Raw genomic sequence first — 20,668 nt, forward strand, 5'->3', positions numbered from 1 at the left:
CTTTTTCTCACATTGCCCTGCCAGCGAGTAGGCTGGGGGTGCACAAGAAGCTGGGAGGGGACTGTCCTGGTTCCGGCTGCGTGGTGTTTAATTTCTGGCTGGGGTTAAACCACGACAGGGACACAACGAGGACAGCTGACCTCAATTGACCAAAGGGATGTTCCATACCATATGATGTCACGCTCAGCAATAAAAGCTGGGGGAAAGAAGGAGGAAGGGGAGGATGTTTGGAGTTATGATGTTTGTTTTCCCAAGTAACTGTCGTGCATAATGAAGCCCTGTTTTCCTGGAAAGGTCTAAATGCCTGCCTGCTAATGGGAAGTAGTGAAACAATTCCTTATTTTGCTTTGCTTGCATGTGCAGCTTTTGCTTTACCTGTTAAACTGTCTTTCTCTCAACCCACAGGTTTTTGCACTTTTACCCTTCCGATTCTCTCCCCCGTCCCACTGAGGGGGAAGTCAGCGAGCAGCTGCGTGGTGCTTAGCTGCCTGTTGGGATTAACCCATAACACACTGCCTGAGCAGAGGAGGTTGGTCTAGATGATAGCAAGAGGTCCCTTCAAATATCAATGATTCTGTGTGATTATGTGCTACCAAACTGCTAACTCAGCAAGAGCATTCTGTGGAAAACGCTATTTCCTTAAACCCAGAATAATGCCTTTTGAATGCTGATACTCATGTTGGAATTCCAGCTGGAATTCAAGGATCTTGGTTGTGGGCACTGGATGTGCTGAAGCTACTACTTCATGGACCCTGGCTCTAGCATATTTGCCATACCTGTGGTGTGGAGTGCCAAAGCACCATGAAAAAAATGTTTTCATGACAAAGAGCTGTCATTACACACACAGACTGGCAGAGTTGTGCGGCTTGCCACAAGAAGATAGAAACATTTTACAAATGTTTTTGCATTTGATAACTGACATGCTAAACATCCTCTGTGCTGTTTTCCAAAGGAACTGCATATTCACTACATGTTCACTGATTTTGTGCTCTACTGCGTGTTCACTGATATTGTTGGGCCAAGAACAAAAGGACTTGTACCTCTGCCACACACACCAGCAAAGAAAAACGCCTCCTTTAATTTCATTTTTCACCTACAGCCACAATTCAAGGCAACCACACTGTCAGTGTGTAAGTCCACACTTTAGGATATCTTCATATGAATTCGTCACAGCAAACAATTAATCAGGGAAAAAACACTTATTTGCCAATGAAGATGAGAAACAGCTGAGTGCACTGACTTATGCGCTTTCCCTGACCAGAGCGTTTACCTTCTTTATAGCTAAATCAGGTGCAAATGGATGTGGTTTAAAAGGAGTTGCAAAGTGTGGGTGTCTCTTTTGTCTGGTACTGCTCATGTACCTCAGTACTTTGGTGGGAAACATCCTCATCATTATGATCACTATGGTAGATGCTGCCCTTCACTCCCCCATGTATCTTTTCCTCAAGAACTTGTCCTTCCTGGAGATTGGCTACACTACATCCAGAGTCCCCAAGATGCTGGTGAACTTCGTCACACAAAGGAAGGGCATATCCTTTCTGGGCTGTGCCACACAGATGTACGCCTTCACCCTCTTAGGGATCACAGAATGTCGTCTGCTGTCTGCCATGGCCTACGATTGCTATGTGGCCATATGGATCCCCTGCGGTACACGACCATGATGAGCTGGAATAAGTGCTTCCTGCTGTCAGCTGTATCTTGGCTTATTGGGGTCTTGGTGGCCTCAGGACAGACAACTTTCATCTTTACCCTCCCATATTGTGGGCCCAACAGAATCAATCACTTCTTCTGCGATCTGCTGCCTCTGCTGAAGTTGGCTTGTGTGGACACCTACAAGAATGAAATCACCACCTACATAATAGCTGTCCTCTTCATCATGGTCCCCTTCTTACTCATAGTTGTGTCATATGTCCAGATACTGCACACCACCTTCAAGATGCCGTCAGCTGGGGGCAAGAGAAAAACATTCTCTACCTGCTCATCTCATCTGGTGGTGGTCACTCTGTTTTACGGATCTGGCATTGTGACCTACTTGAGACCCAAAGCTTTTTATTCAAGCAGCAGTAACAAACTGCTTTCTCTGTCTTACACACTGATGTCTCCAATGATGAACCCCTTGATTTACAGCTTGAGGAACAAAGAGGTGAAACAAGCCTTGAAAAGGCTGATAGCCAAAGATATAAATATGTGACATGTTTATGAAGTATATGAAATTAAACCTAGCAGTAGCTTTGATATTGTGTGCATTACTGCAAGGACAACATGACTTGCCATCACTTACCAAAAATTCATATCTACCTTGTAGCTCTGAGTCAATCCTCCAGATAATTTCATTTTTATTTTGGGGTTTGTTTGGTTGGTTTTTTTAAGAGGTATTTTCCAGATTATTTTTCATGTCATTTTAAGGTAGGTTTGGCATACAGATCAAGTGAATTCCATGCTACTGTATCCTTTATGTTCTGTCCGTCCACACAGAAATTGTTCTGTACTTTGCAGATCTGCCTACCTATGGTAAGATGAAAGTCACAATATTCTCTGAATATTGTGAAAACATTTCTGTGGAGCTTATCTAAAAATAATTACACAGTGATGAGGGCAAGAAATTATCAGAGAAGAGGATAGTGGACCTAGTAAGAAGCACCCCACAAATATCTAAGACATTAGTCTTCTGGTGAGGTCTGATTAAGATATTTCCCAGATGAGCTCTTCAGCTCTATTCTGTGAAGAAAGCTTATGTGAAGGCCTGAAGGCATAATGATTTGCTTTCCTTCAAATATCTTGAACGTAAAGAACTATGGCTGGGCTGATAACCCTATTCTCCACTGGTATTGAATGGAGTGAAACAGGCAAAGTAAAAACAGAGTTTACATGTTCTAAACTAGATTTCTGCTGTAGTAAGAGACAAACTATCACTTAGACATCTCCATTGCTGTATGCTGTTTGTGTGTGAAGTCAAAACAATAAGGTTATGTAAACATATCTAAGGCTTCTGAACTGAGAGCAGATGAAAACAATGTCCCTTTTTGTGCAACTAAAAGGTTGATTGTGGAATGGAAGAAGCTACTTGAGTGTTAAGGAAATGGGTGGTCATAGGAAGTTGGTTTGAGATCTGTCATTTTAAAAAGGAAGGTTAAAACTTCATTTATTTTTCCTTTTTTCCTCTGGTTGTGGTATGTACCCATCTGGAGGATTCATGGGATCCTAGTTTACCTCTTCACTCTTCTCGTTTTCTTTGCTACACTAAGGTAGTGGATGTGAAATTAGTCATTAAGCTGGGAGAAGCATAGGAGGTTGTTTTGCACCAGGAGTTGCTAGGTCATCATGATCCCAGTAAGACGGACACACAGACTGTGTCAAGTATCATTTAAGAAGCTATTTATTAGAGCTAACACTAGAGAGGAGAGGATAGTATAGATAAAGCTGCATCACTTCAGATACCGGGAGCCCCAGGTTGTGAAGCATCAAATGGGCGTCTGATCAACACACAGCATGCCATGTATGTCCCGTCAATGGGAGGGCTGCTCCATTTTGGTCATTTGCGTTAGTATAGGATTTTTTAAAAAGAAAACAATTATATTCATCATTTCTACTGACCAACAGAAAGGATTTTCACATGAGAACTTCTTGCTGCTCTGTTAGATAAAGGCAAGGCCACGGAGGTGGTGTAAGCGCCCGTACAAGTGGGAGCTGCCCACAGGCTCCTCCGTTAAAATGAGCTGCTGAGTTTATCCTGCAGCCAGGGGATTTCTGCAGCACAACACGCACCTGAAGACCACACTGGATGTGCCACGTAGCACAGCGCTACAGCCTGCGCTAACTCCTTGATGTGCAATGGTCTGCAGTCAAGATGAGTGCAGAGGTTGTAAAGGGGTATTAGGAGTGGCCGCCGCCTCCAGCAGCCCAGCCCAGTTCCCAGGGACCCGGGATCTCTGACCAGTCTGAGGGACGCAGCCGCCACTTTCCCCTCCGCAGGTTCAGCCAGAGGCGAAGGCGAGCACCTATCCCGGAGACACACGGACATGCCCAGACAGACACACGCAGAGGAGGCTGACACGGCCAGTCACACAGACTGCCACAGCCAAGGCTCTGCTGTCAAAAGCAGCCACACACAGGACCCACACCACACGCAAGCACAGGCAGCCCTGTCTCCTCCTCCTCCGGGGCTCGCAGAGACAGGAGGTCACTAGTGCAGGCACACAGGTGACATTCGCTGGGTTCACAAGCACACGCACACTCGCGGATCCCCCAAGCATCAGCACGGCACCTCTGCCTGCCTGGTACCCCGACTGGATCCTGGCCTCTGATCCCACCCCACGGTCCCTTACGTGCTGGCTGGTCCAGCTTGATGCGCTAAAAGTCCATGGGGGCCTCTCCAAAGCTGTGCCTGGAGTTTCTTAATGGCCCGTTAATTAGCTGCTGGCGACTTGCGGTCTCTGCCATTGTCTCCGTTACCTCTTGTCCACCAGGGTTGTGTCTCTGTCTTCTTGTTTATCTCTTCTCCCGCTACTTATTGTCGCCTTTTGCATTGAAAAGGTCCTTGATCAGATAACCCTAATGAAGCAGATGCTCTCACCTCCCACCTACCCTTAGAAGCATCATATTATCAGGTTGTGTTCTGGCAGGCTGCGGTGCAGAGGTATGACTATGGGGGGCAATTCAGACAGGAACAAATGCAAACCCAGCTCTCGCTTGTTTATTTGTGTCTGAATTACAGCAGTATCACATCTGTCTGCAATTCGGTTTGGGATTAAGATGCCTATATCCAGGCACTGAAACGTGACTCTGCATGAACTAATAATCTGAACTCCTGTTACAGACAGAACATACCTCCTTTTTTTCCCCAGAGATATCGGAGGTAAGTGTTATGCAGGGGGTGTGCCCACTCTATGCTAGCGAATGACAGACTGACGCATGGACTCCAACAGTAATCTGCAAAGACTGCAGAGAACTAGTTTGTGATATATGATGAACAGAACTTATGCAGGGTACCATTATTTTCAGTAGGTTTTCTACAGAAGACACCAAGACAATGGTGGTCCAAAATATGAAGTATGTTGAAAAAGTGGGTTACAGACCACATGCCGAGAAAAAAATACTCTCTACGTCATAAGTAATATAATTCTTGTGATCTCCTCCTCTGAAACAGATTGTAACAATGTTAATCCATTTTATTTATCTGACATATACTTGTCAGACATATACTGTGCCTTTTTGTGTGCTCTTCTTTTTCAAAATGCAATAGACAAGCATTATAAGGCTCATCCAGCAGGGGGACAATGACAGAGGGTTGGGTTGTTTTTAAATGTTTATTCTCAGTTCTCTTTTGCTCTTTTTTACATCTTTAAAAAGTACATGTCGCACAATTCCGGGGAAGGGAAGCGGGAGGGGGGCACACAGAAAGAAACAGTAAAATAGCATGGAAACATTTTGTAATGTTTTTGACCTTGGATTCTGAAAGACTTATGGTTGTGTGAAAACTATTTATACTATTAACTGTGTTGTGACTCCATATGAAACTGAGTGTAACACTCATCTGCCTAACTCTACATCTAATTTCAGATTTAGAAATCTAAATTTATCTCGAGACATTATACAGAAATGAGAACATGCAGAGAGCTAGTTATGTGGCCTCTCTTAACTGCAAATTTTTGAATTAAAATAATGGCTCCCTAAGGGACCTCTCTTCACTACCTATAAAAGAAGACTTGAGAAACATGTACATTGTAGCTATCCTATATTAGATGACATGAATCCTGCTTTACTTGTATAAATTCTGCATCTTCCATGCAGTCCAGACACTGGTGAGCCCCTTTCCTAGGCAGACACAAAATTTCAGTAAAATAAAATTTTACTTCAACTTTGTAACAGGCTATTGATTTCATAAGCAAAAGTGATACTTTCAAGCTAACAATTAATTTTGTCTTTTTGATTGTGGTATTTGGAGATGACACATATTTTAAATCATCAGACTAAGTGAGGCATGTGATTCTTCTTCATCAGATGAACAACGTTTCATTCTTGCAAGGCCAAGAAAACTTGACAGGACTTCAGAACACTAACTACTAAACCTTGGCAGAGAAGAAATCTTTCTTTTCTCATCCATCAAGGTTGATGCAGACATTTTGCCTTGTAGGGAATTTTGTCAATTAGGTGAGAATATTACATGGATGGCATTAATCTGATCAAATGCAACTACCTATAGGCAGACATCTGCAGCTGAGTTAAAATCTCCTCATAGGCAGCAGAGAGGAAAAGAACTTCTAGGACATCATTTGACTGACACATGTCATAGACATAACATCTAAACTATGATTCTATAATTATCTGATTCCATGAGGATGATGTTTGAACTGTCCAATGACCCACATTCTACAAATGACTGTTTATTTTCATGAACTGCCCATGTTCATGGTCTAGGCAGCCTAGTATAGATATACATGCACACATTGCTGACGTCTGTTTTACATTAGATTAACACTCTTCCCTCTCACAAGTGTGTAAATCATGGAATCATAGAATCATAGAATCATTAAGGTTGGAAAAGACCTCTAAGATCATCAAGTCCAACCGTCAACCCAACACCACCATCCCCACTAAACCATGTCCCTAAGCGCCTCATCTACATGTCTTTTAAATACTTCCAGGGATGGTGACTCAACCACTTCCCTGGGCAGCCTGTTCCAAGGCCTGACCACTCTTTCAGTAAAGAAATTTCTCCTAATGTCCAATCTAAACCTCCCTTGGCGCAACTTGAGGCCATTTCCTCTCGTCCTATCGCTTGTTACTTGGGAGAAGAGACCGACCCCCACCTCGCTACAACCTCCTTTCAGGCAGTTGTAGAGCGCAATGAGGTCTCCCCTCAGCCTCCTCTTCTCCAGGCTAAACAACCCCAGTTCCCTCAGCCGCTCCTCATCAGACTTGTGCTGCAGACCCTTCACCAGCTTCATTGCCCTTCTCTGGACACGCTCCAGCACCTCCATGTCCTTCTTGTAGTGAGGGGTCCAGAACTGAACACAGGATTCGAGGTGCGGCCTCACCAGTGCCGAGTACAGGGGCACGATCACCTCCCTACTCCTGCTGGCCACACTAGTTCTGATACAGGCCAGGATGCCGTTGGCCTTCTTGGCTACCTGGGCACACTGCCAGCTCATGTTCAGCCGGCTGTCAATCAGCACCCCCAGGTCCTTTTCCTCCGGGCAGCTTTCCAGCCACTCTTCCCCAAGCCTGTAGCGTTGCATGGGGTTGTTGTGGCCGAAGTGCAGGACCCGGCACTTGGCCTTGTTGAATCTCATACAGTTGGCCTCGGCCCATCGATCCAGCCTGTCCAGGTCCCTCTGCAGAGCCTTCCTACCCTCGAGCAGATCAACACTCCCGCCCAACTTGGTGTCATCTGCAAACTTCTTGAGGGAGCACTCGATCCCCTCGCCCAGATCATTGATAAAGATATTGAACAAGACCGGCCCCAAAACTGTGAGCCCTGGGGAACACCGCTCGTGACCGGCCGCCAACTGGTTTTAACTCCATTCACCACAACTCTCTGGGCTCGGCCGTCCAGCCAGTTTTTTACCCAGCGAAGAGTGTACCTGTCTAGGCCGTGAGCCGCCAGCTTCTCTAGGAGAATGCTGTGGGAGACAGTGTCAAAGCCTTTACTGAAGCCCAGGTAGACCACATCCACAGCCTTTCCCTCATCCACGAGGCGGGTCACCTGGTCATAGAAGGAGATCAGGTTGGTGAAGCAGGACCTGCCTTCCATGAACCCGTGCTGGCTGGGCCTGATCCCCTGGTTGTCCCGCACATGGCTTGTGAGCGCCCTCAAAACGCACTGCTCCATAATCTTCCCCTGCACTGAGGTCAGGCTGACCCGCCTGTAGTTCCCTGGATCCTCCTTCCAGCCCTTCTTGTATTTGGGCGTCACATTGGCAAGCCTCTTGTCGTCTGACACCTCCCCTGCTAACCAGGACTGCTGGTAAATGATGGAAAGCAGCTCGGCAAGCTCCTCCGCCAGCTCCCTCAGCACCCTTGGGTGGATCCCATCCAGCCCCATAGACTTGTGATCGTCCAGGTGGCGTAGCAGGTCGTTAACTGTTTCCTCTTGGATTATGGGGGGTTTATCCTGCTCGCCGTCCCTGTCTTCCAGCTCAGGGGGCTGAGTACCCTGAGGATAACTGCTCTGACTACTAAAGACTGAGACAAAGAAGGCATTAAGTACCTCAGCCTTTTCCTCGTCCTCGGTAGCAACGTTTCCCCCTGCATCCAATAAAGGATGGAGATTCTCCTTGGCTCTCTTTTTGTCACTAATATACTTGTAAAAACATTTTTTGTTGCCTGTCACGACAGTGGCCAGGTTGAGTTCTAGCTGGGCTTTTGCCTTTCTAATTTCCTCTCTGCATGACCTAACGAGATCCCTGTACTCTTCTTGAGTTGCCTGCCCCTTCTTCCACAGGTGATAAACTCTCCTTTTTTTCCTGAGTCCCAGCCAGAGCTCCCCGTTCAGCCAGGCTGGTCGCCTTCCCTGCCTGTTCTTCTTGCGGCACATGGGGACAGCCCGCTCCTGCGCCTTTAAGACTTCCTTCTTGAAGAACGTCCAGCCTTCCTGGACCCCTTTGCCCTTCAGGACTGTCTCCCAAGGGACCCTCTCGACCAGTGTCCTGAGCAGCCCAAAGTCTGCCCTCTGGAAGTCCATGGTAGCGGTTTTGCTGACCCCCCTCCTTACTTCACTAAGTATCGAGAATTCTGTCATTTCATGGTCGCCAAGCCCAAGACGGCCTCCGACCACCACATCTCCCACCAGTCCTTCTCTGTTCGTGAACAGCAGGTCAAGCGAGGCACCTCCCCTGTTGTATTTCTGTGTTGTATTTCCAGCAGACATCCGGAAAGTTGAAGTCCCCCATGAGAACAAGGGCTAGCGACTGGGAGACTTCTGCCAGCCTCTGATAGAATACTTCATCTGCCTCCTCATCCTGGCTAGGTGGTCTATAACAGACTCCCAGCAGGATATTTGCCTTGTTGGCCTTCCCCCTCATCCTTATCCACAAGCACTCGACCTCGTCATCACTACCATCGAGCTCTAGACAGTCGAAGCACTCCCTAACATACAGGGCTACCCCACCGCCTCTCCTTCCTCGCCTGTCCCTTCTGAAGAGCTTATAGCCATCCATGGCAGCACTCCAACCTTGAGACTCATCCCACCATGTTTCCATGATGACGACTAAGTCATAGCTACCCCGCTGCACAATGGCTTCCAGCTCCTCCTCTTTGCTGCCCATGCTGCCTGCATTGGTGTAGATGCACTTGAGCTGGGCTGCCGATTTCTCCCCCGACATTGGCGTGCGGTCCCTAGGCTCTTCTCTAGTGAGCCTGGTTTTTATCCCCTTCTCCCTTCGAACCTAGTTTAAAGCCCTCTCGATGAGCCCCGCCAACTCATACGCGAGAATCCTTTTCCCCCTGTGAGACAGCTGAACTCCGTCCGTCGCCAGCAGGCCCGGTGCCGTGTAAACCTCCCCGTGGTCAAAGAAGCCAAAATTTCGCCAATGGCACCAGCCCTTGAGCCACGTGTTGATCCGATGAGTTTTCCTGTTCCCTTCAGTGTTCCGCCCTGCCACTGAAGGGATTGAGGAAAACACTACTTGTGCTCCTGATCTTAATATAAAATCCTGATCCTAATAACATCTAAGAAACTCATTTTATATTGTACTTCTTTAAGAGTCAATAATCAGCCAATGGAAAAGATCTATTGACAGAAACAGACAATGTAGTATTCCCTGTTTGTACATTTTCCCCACTAGACATTAATTAATTAAACAAACAAATAAAACTCTGTCAAAAAGAGATAACACACGTCTTTCTGTCGCGAATGAGTGGTTGAGAGGCTGCTCATAGAATCACTGTCGAAAGTGTTAGCAGAAAGTGATTTTAACAGAAATTTATAAAAGCGCGACAACAGAGTTCGATGGCAAGGTTCACTCTTATCACTTACTACACGGATGAAGGATACAAAAGGAAAGAGCATGGAAGCTGAAAAGTCCTTGACTAGTGTATACACTATTTAGCAACAACTAAAACATCAGTGTGTTATCAACCTTATCCTCATACTAAATCCAAAGCACAGCACTGTACCAGCTACTAGGAAGAAAATTAACTTTATCCCCGCTGAAACCAGCACATCGTGTTAGAATTGCATAGGAATGATTTATACGGAGACCGAGGACAAAAAGGTTAAGGGACACCCTCCCATTGAGTCCACGGGGTTCAGAGCAGGCCCAGCTGGATCTACCCCTAGTCCCAGACTTGGTCAGTGGTTTATGTTTAAGGGATTATATGTGTTTAGCAGCAGTTCTAAGGTTCTAAGGTTCATTCCCAATCTTAAGATAGATCATGAGATTTTAGCAGACTATATTTGCTAGCGGATACCTCCATCAATTCACACACACACAAAAATAGATAAATATACAAAGGGTACCTGTTAAAAATGCCCTTCAAGTTCAGTGAAATACTCACATCAAATGTCTTGGCATTTCTCAACGGGCGAAGGGTTGAGCCTCAAGGAGTGTTGCAGGCCAGGTCCCATTGGACGACAGTCCTCCGAATGTCACAGACTCGAGAGTTCACGAACTCTGAGAAGCATTCCACTCAGAGGGAGATTCTGGGCACAGCCCGCTGCGGTCCAGGAGAGCTCAAAGCTCCCCTCACTTGGGACCGCTGTTTATAGGGTCGCAAGAGGATTGACTTCAGTCATCCGTCAAAACTCTCAAGGTTTCAGAAACAATAGTACCGTTCCACTTGAGCTACCACTCAGATAAGGGTACCAGGGGATGGCAATTATCCCCGCACTCGTCCTCCACTTGGGCCAGGCAGTGGAAGTTTCTGGTACGATCGGTACATTCCCCAATCTCAGCTATGCAAGAGTTCCTGATACGGTAAAGGGACGCTTCACTGCCTGACTCGTTACACCAAGACCAAGGTTTAATGGGAGTTTCTGAGATCGTGGAGCAGTCCAGGAAGGGGGGGAGATGCATCACCACACACTCAAAATAGAAGCAGCTAAATAGACATTTAAATTTCGTATGGGTGAAGTAAGGTGCACTGTTTCCCTCTTAGAGCAATCAGGACCACCAAGACTTTGGGTAAATTTTGTCTTTTTTCCTGACCTTTATCATCCCAACGGTGGGACCTGTTTCTGACAACAAGCACTGTCATCATCCGCCTTTGAAATATTGGTGCTGGCTGCTAGCTGTTAGATAGAGAAAACCAAAGAACAACAACAACAAAAAAAATCCTCAGAGAAAATAAAACATAATTTTCTGAAGGACTTTCAGTGAAGAGAACATGTTGTGCAATGAGGGTATCACCATTCCCCTGATATCAAGTGCTCTGTCTTTCTGACTAGCAGTGCAATGTGTAAGGACTGTGGTAATTGATAAACTGTTGTTGATAGGAAGCCCATGGGGCAACTGGAGGGGGATGTGAAATAGGCCTCTTGGATGAAGGATTCACTTGTACTTCACAAACAAGGGATGCATCTTCCAGTAAATGTGAAGCTCTACAATGCAGTCCTAAAAGAGATCAAGATGGCATTATTGCTAATCACAATTTGCAAAAGATGGAGTGTGGTTTTTCAGTATAGTGGAATTCTACAGCTGGCAGAACTGGGTGTGGATTGATGAGGGTGTTTGTTTTGTGAAGTCTAATGATACTTAGAATTTCCTCTGTTTGAAGCCAAATGACCAATGATTTCAGTAGGAACTGACACATATAAATACAAGTTACGCACCTGAATGCCTCTAACTTCTTTAAAATGACTCCTGTGGCTGCTGAATCACACACAGGTGGTGAATTCACTCACTGAAATCCACTTCATCATAAAACAGACTTCTAAGAGAAGTCCTGTTGAGCTGCCTGTGTATCTCCACTGATGGGAAGGGGAGCTCACATTTACATAAATGATTCAAAGTAGGTAAAATAAGATGAAAAAAATCTCTGTTTAGAGGTATTTATGTTTTGAAAGTGTGGTGGTGCGTTCCTCTCCCCGTCCTGGGCCGCCCCACGATCTCAGAAACTCCTGTTAAACCTTGGCCTTGCTGTAACAAGTCAGGCGGTGAAGCGTCCCTTCACCGTATCAGGAACTCTTGCATGGCTGAGGTTGGGGAATGTACTGATCGTACATCGTCCCAAGTGAGGCTCTTTGAGCTCTCCTGGACCGCAGCATGCTGCGCCCAGAATCTCCCTCTGAGTGGAATGCTTCTCAGAGTTCGTGAACTCTCGAGTCTGCAATATTCGGAGGCCCGTCTTCTGATGGGACCTGGGCTGAAACTCTTCACTCCTTGAGGCTCAACTCTCGCCTGGTGAGAAATGCCGAGACATTTTACGTGAATATTTCATCACTGATCTCGAGGGGGATTTTTAACGGGCACTTTTTATACATTTATATATATGTATTTCTGTCCCTGTGTGTGTGTGTGAACTAATAGTAAGCATAATTTGTAATTAAGTCATGATTGTAGTAGACTGCTAACTTACTTTGTAAATGTTAAATTAGTTGATGATTAAGTGCTGCAAAATTTTATGATCTACCTTAAACTGTGAATGAACCTTAGACTGCTGCTAAACACATAGAATCGCTTACCCTTTTATACCCGACATAAACTGTTGTCCAAGTGTGAGACTAGGGGTAGATCCAGACAGACCTAGACTCTTCTCTGAGAAGGAGTTTAGAAAGCAAAGGGGTCTACTCTGAACCTCGTGACTCATTGGGAGGGTCCTCCTTATCCTTTTCATCCTCGGTCTCTGTACAAAACATTCTAGCTCAATTATAACATGATTTCCCTTTGTACACTTCATCCACGTAGTAAGTGATAGAGTGAACATTGCCATCGAACTCTGTTAAGTTGCATTTTTATAAATCTCTATTTCTGCTAATAACTTTGACCTTTAAACCACTCATTCGCAACACAGTGGAACAGAAGTCTTTCCATTTAATGGACAGTTTGTACTAACTCTTTAGATATCCATCTTAGTGTGTCACCTATACTCCCTTAGGGTTACCAATCACTGAAGTGATTAATGAAAGTAACTAAAAATACTTAGTGGTAAAGTAGCATTTGGAAGAGTAAAGCTAAGAGAGCTGGCAAAACCATCCGTTTTCTGAAGATGTTTTGTCACTCATTGAGTAGATCCAAGAGCAGTCTGGGTTAGTAAAGATTATGGCACAATCTGGGGCAGAGGAATTTGGTTGCTGTAAGTGTGCCGAATCGTGATTGGATTAGGAGTTGTCCAGATGGAGATGTACCTGAGGTGATTTGTAGTGTTTGAAGGCTTAAACATTTGTAAAGCCAGCCATGAGAAAACTGGGATGGAATGGTAAGATGATTTGTTTGTTGAGCTAAATTATTCATAAATTCAGATTTTAGAGAACCTATATGAGAATGCCTTTCTTTAGTTAGATGAATTGGTTCCCTTGTGCTTGTGTATTGAGTAAACCATTGGTGACTCAAGTTTAATTGCTCAAAATTTCTCAGAACCGTTGAAAATGAATGCAATTATTTAGATGATTAAAGAAGAATTAATTCCCTTTCCCAGCATAATCATTTTTCCATTTGTCTTATTTTTTACAGACTGCATTTCATGGAACTATGAAGGTGAATGAACTCAAAATATGTTAAACAAACAGCAAAGGAAGGAAAAAATACCTTTATTTTGTAAAACTTTGTGTTCACTTTGGAAATATTAGGTGGTCTATATTGAAAAAATACAGTTATTGATAAAAAGAGTAGAAATTGCAGCTTCACACTTCATCTGTCAACAAAATTTATGTCAACACTTTGTCGGAGGGCTCTATAAGAGAAAGAGCTCTATCCCTCAGGTTAACGGACACAATAACTGCATTGATTCTGAACAATAGTTGATCCATGATATTATACTATGACTTGTGCATTGCAAAGTGGACAAAATAAAGGACTGAAACATCTGGCTGAAGAATTAGTAGATGCCTCCTCAGTATTAAGCAACACATATTAAGCAGTGCATAAAATTCTATAAAAACCCAATGATATTACGAATGGATCCAAAATGAACGTGCTAGAAAGCAGGCCTCACAGCTAGGCAAGAGAATAAGGGCAATGACACTCCGTCTTGAGATGCTGAAATAAAGTCAAAGCAATGGAAGGAAGGAGCTAGCTACAAATCCTCTGAAACGTTCAGATCCTCTACAATCTGGATGGTCATCCACCTCACAGAATGTTGTCCTTACCAAGTTGCACAGGACAGGAGTTGGATGGCCTGATCGTTTCACAGCTTTGATTCAGTCTCGGACAGGCACATGTTTTACTCACAGAAGTCTTATTGCTCAATAAACTGGCAACTTTCATCTAAAAACTATAGGCTTATGGGACTTAAGGTATCAAGATTTTAACAATAAGGATAGATGACACTTCTTCCTAAGAAGTGTTTTGCATTGGTTCAACAGAAGTCTTCAGAGGAGGTTATGACGCTCAAAAGAGCCCAAGATAAAGAGGCACCAAACTCCTTTACACGATAGAAAATACCAGCTAGGTACATTACAGTATTTTCAGTCAAGCTGAAATGTATTTACCTCAGTTTTCTTCAGCAAGTGCTCAAAATTTAAACCACAGATGGAATTCATCCCATTTAATTTTTGCTACCTAGACGTCAGACATATCATGGTAGGCATTGGCTCCACTGTTAATCAATGAAGTAATTCCCCAGATTGTTCTGGAGAATGATTAACTACCAAGGTAAATTTCTAAAGAGGTCAAATGAAACGTTCTCAAAGTTCTTGTTTTTTCCAATAATTCTAGAGAACCACATGTAACTGTATCAGATATGGGCAAGCAAGGTTTAGATGGCTAAAAATAGGTGAGAATAACTTAAACCCTCACATTTAAGGATACTACCAAATCCAGGTCAACTGTATACATTTATAAAAGATCACATACTGATTATTGCTTTAGTCATATTTGCTGCAAATCAGAACTTAAAGTAGAAATAATGTTAAACCTTGAAGATAAATATTAAATTTAATTTGGTCAGCACTATTTTTGAATATATGTTCTACTTATGTACAATACTAGAGTTTATTTTACCTTTCTTTTTTTTTCTCTGTACCAAAAATATATTTTGAATTTTTATTGAAAATATCCTGAAATTATATTTTAGTTCCTCACAAAAGTTAGTGAAAGGTTCATCTAGACATTCAACAGCTCTCTGATTATGGGAAACAAGAGCAAAACAATGTACAAAATCAAATTTACTTTCATGATTCAAAGTTGAGTGGAAATATTTTTCTTAATTGAGCAGTAATTGCATGTTTTCACAGCAACTGACTGTGAAAACCCTGGGGACTTTAATTCCTTGGGGAGGGGCCAGTCCAGAAAATATTTGTACCTTGGAGCTATGCTAGAGTCATGCTTTTTCTCCCAAGGTAAGTGGCTGAAAAGTGGGCTTCAGAAAAGCTCTGCTTTTTCACAGAGATATTTGTGATTTCAGAAGAACAATACTGGTTTGGCACTTATCGTTGTCTCTCACCATGATGTAGAGCTTTTTAATACTATGAAAATGAAAGCTGAATGCTCTCTAATTCTGTTTGCCTCTGTTTTGTCTCTCTGTCACTGTATATACGTTCATTTTTCTCTTCCTTTATCCATCCCTGTGCATGTAAAGCCCTGGAATTGTAGCTGACCTTTCTTCAAGCAGGCGGTCCTCCTGAGATCTCTTCCAATCTGAATTTTTCTCATTTTATGTGTATATACTACCTCTTTACCTTTCTATTTATCTCTTCATTCTGATGCAAGGTTTTGTGTGCATGTGTGTGTGTGCATTACACCCATCTTTATTCTTTGCTGTCTGTTCTCCATTTATTTCTGAGCTTATGTGTCTATTCTGTCTATATAACTGTTCATCCATCCTGTATATCCTGCAGTTCCTCTCTTTCTTCTTCCCTCCTCTGTATATACTTCATTATCATACAATTCTCCACTCAGTTGATTGACTCGATTTCTAGATGTCAATCTTTCTGCCATTATTCCTTGCTTTGCCTGTCCAGGGACACAAGCTGGGATTCATCCGTCCAGCCTGGCCTCCATCTGTCAGAAACATACAGATCTTGCTTGTTTTCTGTGTCATATTGAAATATGCCAGACTTAAAATTATGTCAGGGGGAAAAAAGTTATCTATGTATAGACAACTGAATAAAACATCAGATGCCTTATTTTCAGAAGTCTGAAGTGGATGCAGATGAATCCCAGTTTAAAATATTGAGCATTTTTCAAAAATCAGACTTTTAAAATGCGTATCAAGTTAATTGACTCAAAGAATGAAGTGACGGGATGGACCCTTCATTTCTTTTGGAATTCTCTTCCTTTTTAGTACTGTGAATATTGGTGGCCATGCTCATAGCAGTCTATTTATGAGAGAGAAAAACTTTGCCTTGGAATAGTTTAAAAAGCAAAAAAGAAAAAATGAAAAAAAAAAAAATTAAAAAGCTTGACTTTCCTTGCACATTATAAGGAATATTTTTTTCGGTATATTTTTGGGCAATCTGGGTAATGAATTCTGGTATGTAAGGCAGCAAATAAGTAGCAATGCAGTGAACAAAGCTCTGTTCTTTTATTGTCTTTTGTTACTTAGATGAGTCTTTCGTCTGATGTTCAGAGAGGAAACCATAGTGGCACACATGTATTCATCCTCCTGGGTTTTCCTGGCCATCAGTATCTGAAAATGTCTTTGTTCATGCTTTTTTTCGTCATGTACATCTTGGCACTCTTGGGAAACTTTTCCATCATGGTCTTAGTGAGAAGCAATCCACAACTTCATACCCCCATGTACATTTTCCTCTGCAACCTCTCCTTCCTGGAGATCTGGTACACCACAGCTTGTGTCCCCAAAGCTCTAGTAGTCCTCTCGGGTGGAGACCCAACCATTTCCTTTGCCAGTTGCCTTCTACAGATGTATTTTGTTTTCGCTTTGGCCTGCACAGAGTATTTTCTCCTGGCTGCCATGGCATATGACCGTTGTTTGGCAATCTGTTTCCCTTTACATTATAACTCCATCATGACTCGCACCCTTTTAACTCAACTTGTCTTTGGATCATGGCTTTGTGGTTTCTCGTCCATAACTGTACCTATATATATGATTAGCACATTTTCTTTTTGTGGCCCTAATGTTATTAATCACTTTTTTTGTGACGTAGGCCCATTGATCATTCTCTCTTGCACAGACACCAGCCTCTTTGAGTTAGTGGCCTTCATAATCGCAGTCATTTTCATCCTTGGCTCATGCATAGTAACCCTGCTCTCTTATATTTACATCATCTCTACCATACTGAGAATCCCATCAGCTATAGACCAACAAAGGGCCTTTTCCACTTGCTCTTCCCATCTCACTGTTGTGATTATTTGGTATGGTTCCACCATTTTTCTCCACATCAGACATTCCCTAAAGGACAAAGTAAATTTGACTAAAATTGTCCGTGTACTTAACACTATTGTCACACCTTTGCTGAATCCTTTCATTTATTCTCTGAGGAACAAAGAGATGAAAAAAGCTTTTAAGAGAACAGTGCAGTTCAAGTCCTGGGCTTGAGCTGGGATTGTCACTCAAAAGACGATACTATGTTTCGGGGATTTTTTTGTTGCTTTAAATACTGAGTTTATCTTGGAGAGATGAGTGAGGTTGGAGCACATATTACAGAAAACTATGTGGACAAAGTGTGGACCTGGGAGTCATGGATTTCATCGCCAGCTGTATCATAGACTTTCTTGCCTTGCACCTCCACTTCCTGTATTTGTAAAATGTGGACATCACACAAACCACTGTTGTCTGGTTCTCTGAGAATTAGGTGTGAAAATGTGTAGATAAGTCCTTGGAATTATTATTTGTTCCACCAATTTCAGAAATCTGTATGAGGAATTTCACCATCTGAGACTTCTTTAATAGCTGTAAGTAAGTGACAGGCACCTCCAAAAACCCATCTGAGACTTAAGAGTTCATTCATCTTAGAGGTGGACCCTTGGATGACCCACATGACCAAGATGCTAATTTTGATGTGTCTACTTTGATGTCTCTACAAAGACTACATGCGGGCCTTCATGTCCACTTTTATTCCAGATATGGGGATTGGTTCTACTTGGGCATAGAACATATAGCGTTCATTTAAAATTCCTTGGGCTTCTAAGGATATACCCATGCTATGTAACTAAACAGTGCCAGGGAGTAGCCCTGGGCACAGGAACGTGATCTTCTATGTTGCAGAATCGTTAGAAAGGTTCCTGTCATAGCATTGGGTTATGCCACCTGCTATTATTGCAAACATTCTTTGTTATTTTCAAGGAGTTTTTATCAGCCAGAGACTATTTCTGTGGATGGCTTGCATGTGTCTTCTATGACTTGCTTCCTCTCTCTCTCTCTCTTTCTTCTCCTCTCTCAGTTCTTTTCATTTGGTTGGTTGTTTTTTTCCCTACGTCGATATCTGCAATGACAGCCTCTTACCTGCAAAATTTTAAGTGTTTTTAAAGGAAAGGTTAAAAAAACCTGCCTTGTTCTGTGCTCATTAAAAGGATCTCGTCTTCATGATCCATATGACATGGTTAGTAAAACACACTTGTTTGAAGAAGCAATTATTGAAGAGAAAACATTGTCTGTCATTATGTGCTTTCTCACTAGCACACTTGCCATAAAATGAAATGTTCGACTGTCCATTTAATACCTGCAGTTCTATGAAGAATTATGGAAAACTCATTTTGACTCCCTGTGATTCTACAACCACTCAAAGAACTGGTGCTGACTCACCAAGACCAGAAAATCTGTGGGAGAACGGGCAAGCTGCTCAATGGATTAAGGATAACAGCAGAACCACATGACTTTTCGTGTAAATTGATCTCATCATGAGCTACTACAATGGAAGATAAGCAGGAAACAGACTTCAGCAGTTATCTCAGTGTGGGAAATTATTCAGAAATTCAGTAAGTCATGGGAACAGAATGAACAGGTCTTGTATCAAATCTACATCACAGATGAGGTAAGAGAAGTGCAATAGCACCCTAGCTTTTAGGTGGTCCTCTCTGTCATACAATTCCTGGTAGACAAAATGTTAGGGAGGGGCAGAAGGAAAGACAGGAGAGGCAACAGTGAGCAGCCATTAACTGCTAGGCCTCAGTGACAAAGAACATCACTCCTAGCCTACCCATGACCTACTCCATCCAGTACTGGAGCCACGGCACCATCACATGTTCACATATTGGTGCAGGCCTGGCTTTCTGCCCCCATCTCACACTACAACCAATCTCCTTGTTTCCTTGTTTCCTTCCTCCCTCCCTTCCTTCCTTCCTCTCTCTCTCTTGTTCTTTCTTCCTTTCCTCTATAACCTAAAATCATCTGTGGCTCCATCTCCCACTATTTTCACTTCTCTGTTCAGGTCAGAAACCCGGTGGCCAAAAATAGATACCAAGTAATTTAAGACATCCCAGTAAGGGAAGCTGAACTCCTACTGATGAACTGACTGCACCACAGTGAAAGAAAAGGAACATTCAGTGTTTGATTCACCACATCACCTGTAAAAGGGGTGAGAGAAGTCGTAGTATAGGTGTGCTTCTGTCTCTTCAGAAGAGATTTCTGAAGAAAGAAGAGAGAAATCCCATAGCACACTTGGTGGGGTGGGGGTGAGGGCATCTGACTTAAAAAGTGACAACAACATCTCTGCAAAAGGCATCTCAAGTAAATGCAAAGAACTAATGAATAAATATGAGCCTTTGCACCCTGCAACCACATTCTATGTATTCCCTGTTGTTGGAGAAGAAACTGCTGGAGACATCCTCAAGTCCTTCCCCAAGAGACCTCCAGAACAGTGCAAGCAATGGTGCTGAATGTGAGAATTAGGCCCTAGGATTAAGTCAGGAGAACAAATGGATGTCTCACAACAGGCCTGTATGTGCTGCTCTTGCTTTGATGATGTGTCTTTCTCTATGTGCTGTGATCTGTTGACCAGGTTCCATGTGCATACAGTGGAAAAGGTGCTTCCCTCCTCTGTCCCCATATATGGACACATTTCTGCTGGCAAAATGCATTCTGTGCCTTGAGATTTACTACTGTAGTCCAGGGGTTGGTTGCTTCTTTGGTAAGACAATAGAACGCAACCTGGCCACTGTCATAAGAGACAACAAAAAGTGTTTTTACAAATATATTAATGACAAAAAGAGCGCCAAAGAGAATCTCCATCCTCTATTGGATGCGGGGAGGAACGTTGCCACCAAGGACGAGGATAAGGCTGAGGTACTTAATGCCTTCTTTGCCTCAGTCTTTAATAGCCAGACCAGTTATCCTCAGGGTACTCAGCCCCCTGAGCTGGAAGACAGGGACGGCGAGCAGGATAAACCCCACCGTAATCCAAGAGGAAGCAGTTAACGACCTGCTACGCCACCTGGACGATCACAAGTTTATGGGGCCGGACAGGATCCACCCGAGGGTACTGAGGGAGCTGGCGGAGGAGCTTGCCAAGCCACTCTCCAGCATTTACCAGCAGTCCTGGTTAACCAGGGAGGTCCTGGACGACAGGAGGCTTGCCAATGTGATACCCATCTACAAGAAGGCCTGGAAGAAGAACCTGGGGAACTACAGGCCGGTCAGCCTGACCTCGGTGCTGGGAAGGTTATGGAGCAGT

At 43.5% G+C, this 20,668-nt stretch overlaps 2 protein-coding genes across 2 annotated transcripts; both read left to right on the forward strand.

Moving 5' to 3' along the window:
* The first annotated feature begins 1,355 nt into the window (after positions 1–1,355).
* LOC142091755 (olfactory receptor 10A4-like) lies at positions 1,356–2,191 on the forward strand. The gene is given in 2 exon segments (XM_075171129.1): positions 1,356–1,632; positions 1,635–2,191. Coding segments are annotated over 2 exon segments (834 nt in total).
* Positions 2,192–15,803: 13,612 nt separating this feature from the next.
* LOC142092072 (olfactory receptor 6F1-like) lies at positions 15,804–17,612 on the forward strand. The gene has a single exon (XM_075171809.1). It carries the CDS (start codon positions 16,642–16,644, stop codon positions 17,593–17,595), a length of 954 nt encoding a protein of 317 aa, XP_075027910.1. The 5' UTR covers positions 15,804–16,641; the 3' UTR covers positions 17,596–17,612.
* The last annotated feature ends 3,056 nt before the right edge of the window (positions 17,613–20,668 follow it).

This window comes from Calonectris borealis, chromosome 22 (assembly GCF_964195595.1).
Source record: "Calonectris borealis chromosome 22, bCalBor7.hap1.2, whole genome shotgun sequence".
Classification (NCBI taxonomy): Eukaryota; Metazoa; Chordata; class Aves; order Procellariiformes; family Procellariidae; genus Calonectris; species Calonectris borealis.

Coding starts and splice junctions, on each gene's coding strand:
- LOC142092072 (XM_075171809.1), top strand. CDS start 16,642: ATGAGTCTTTCGTCTGATGTTCAGAGAGGAAACCATAGTGGCACACAT.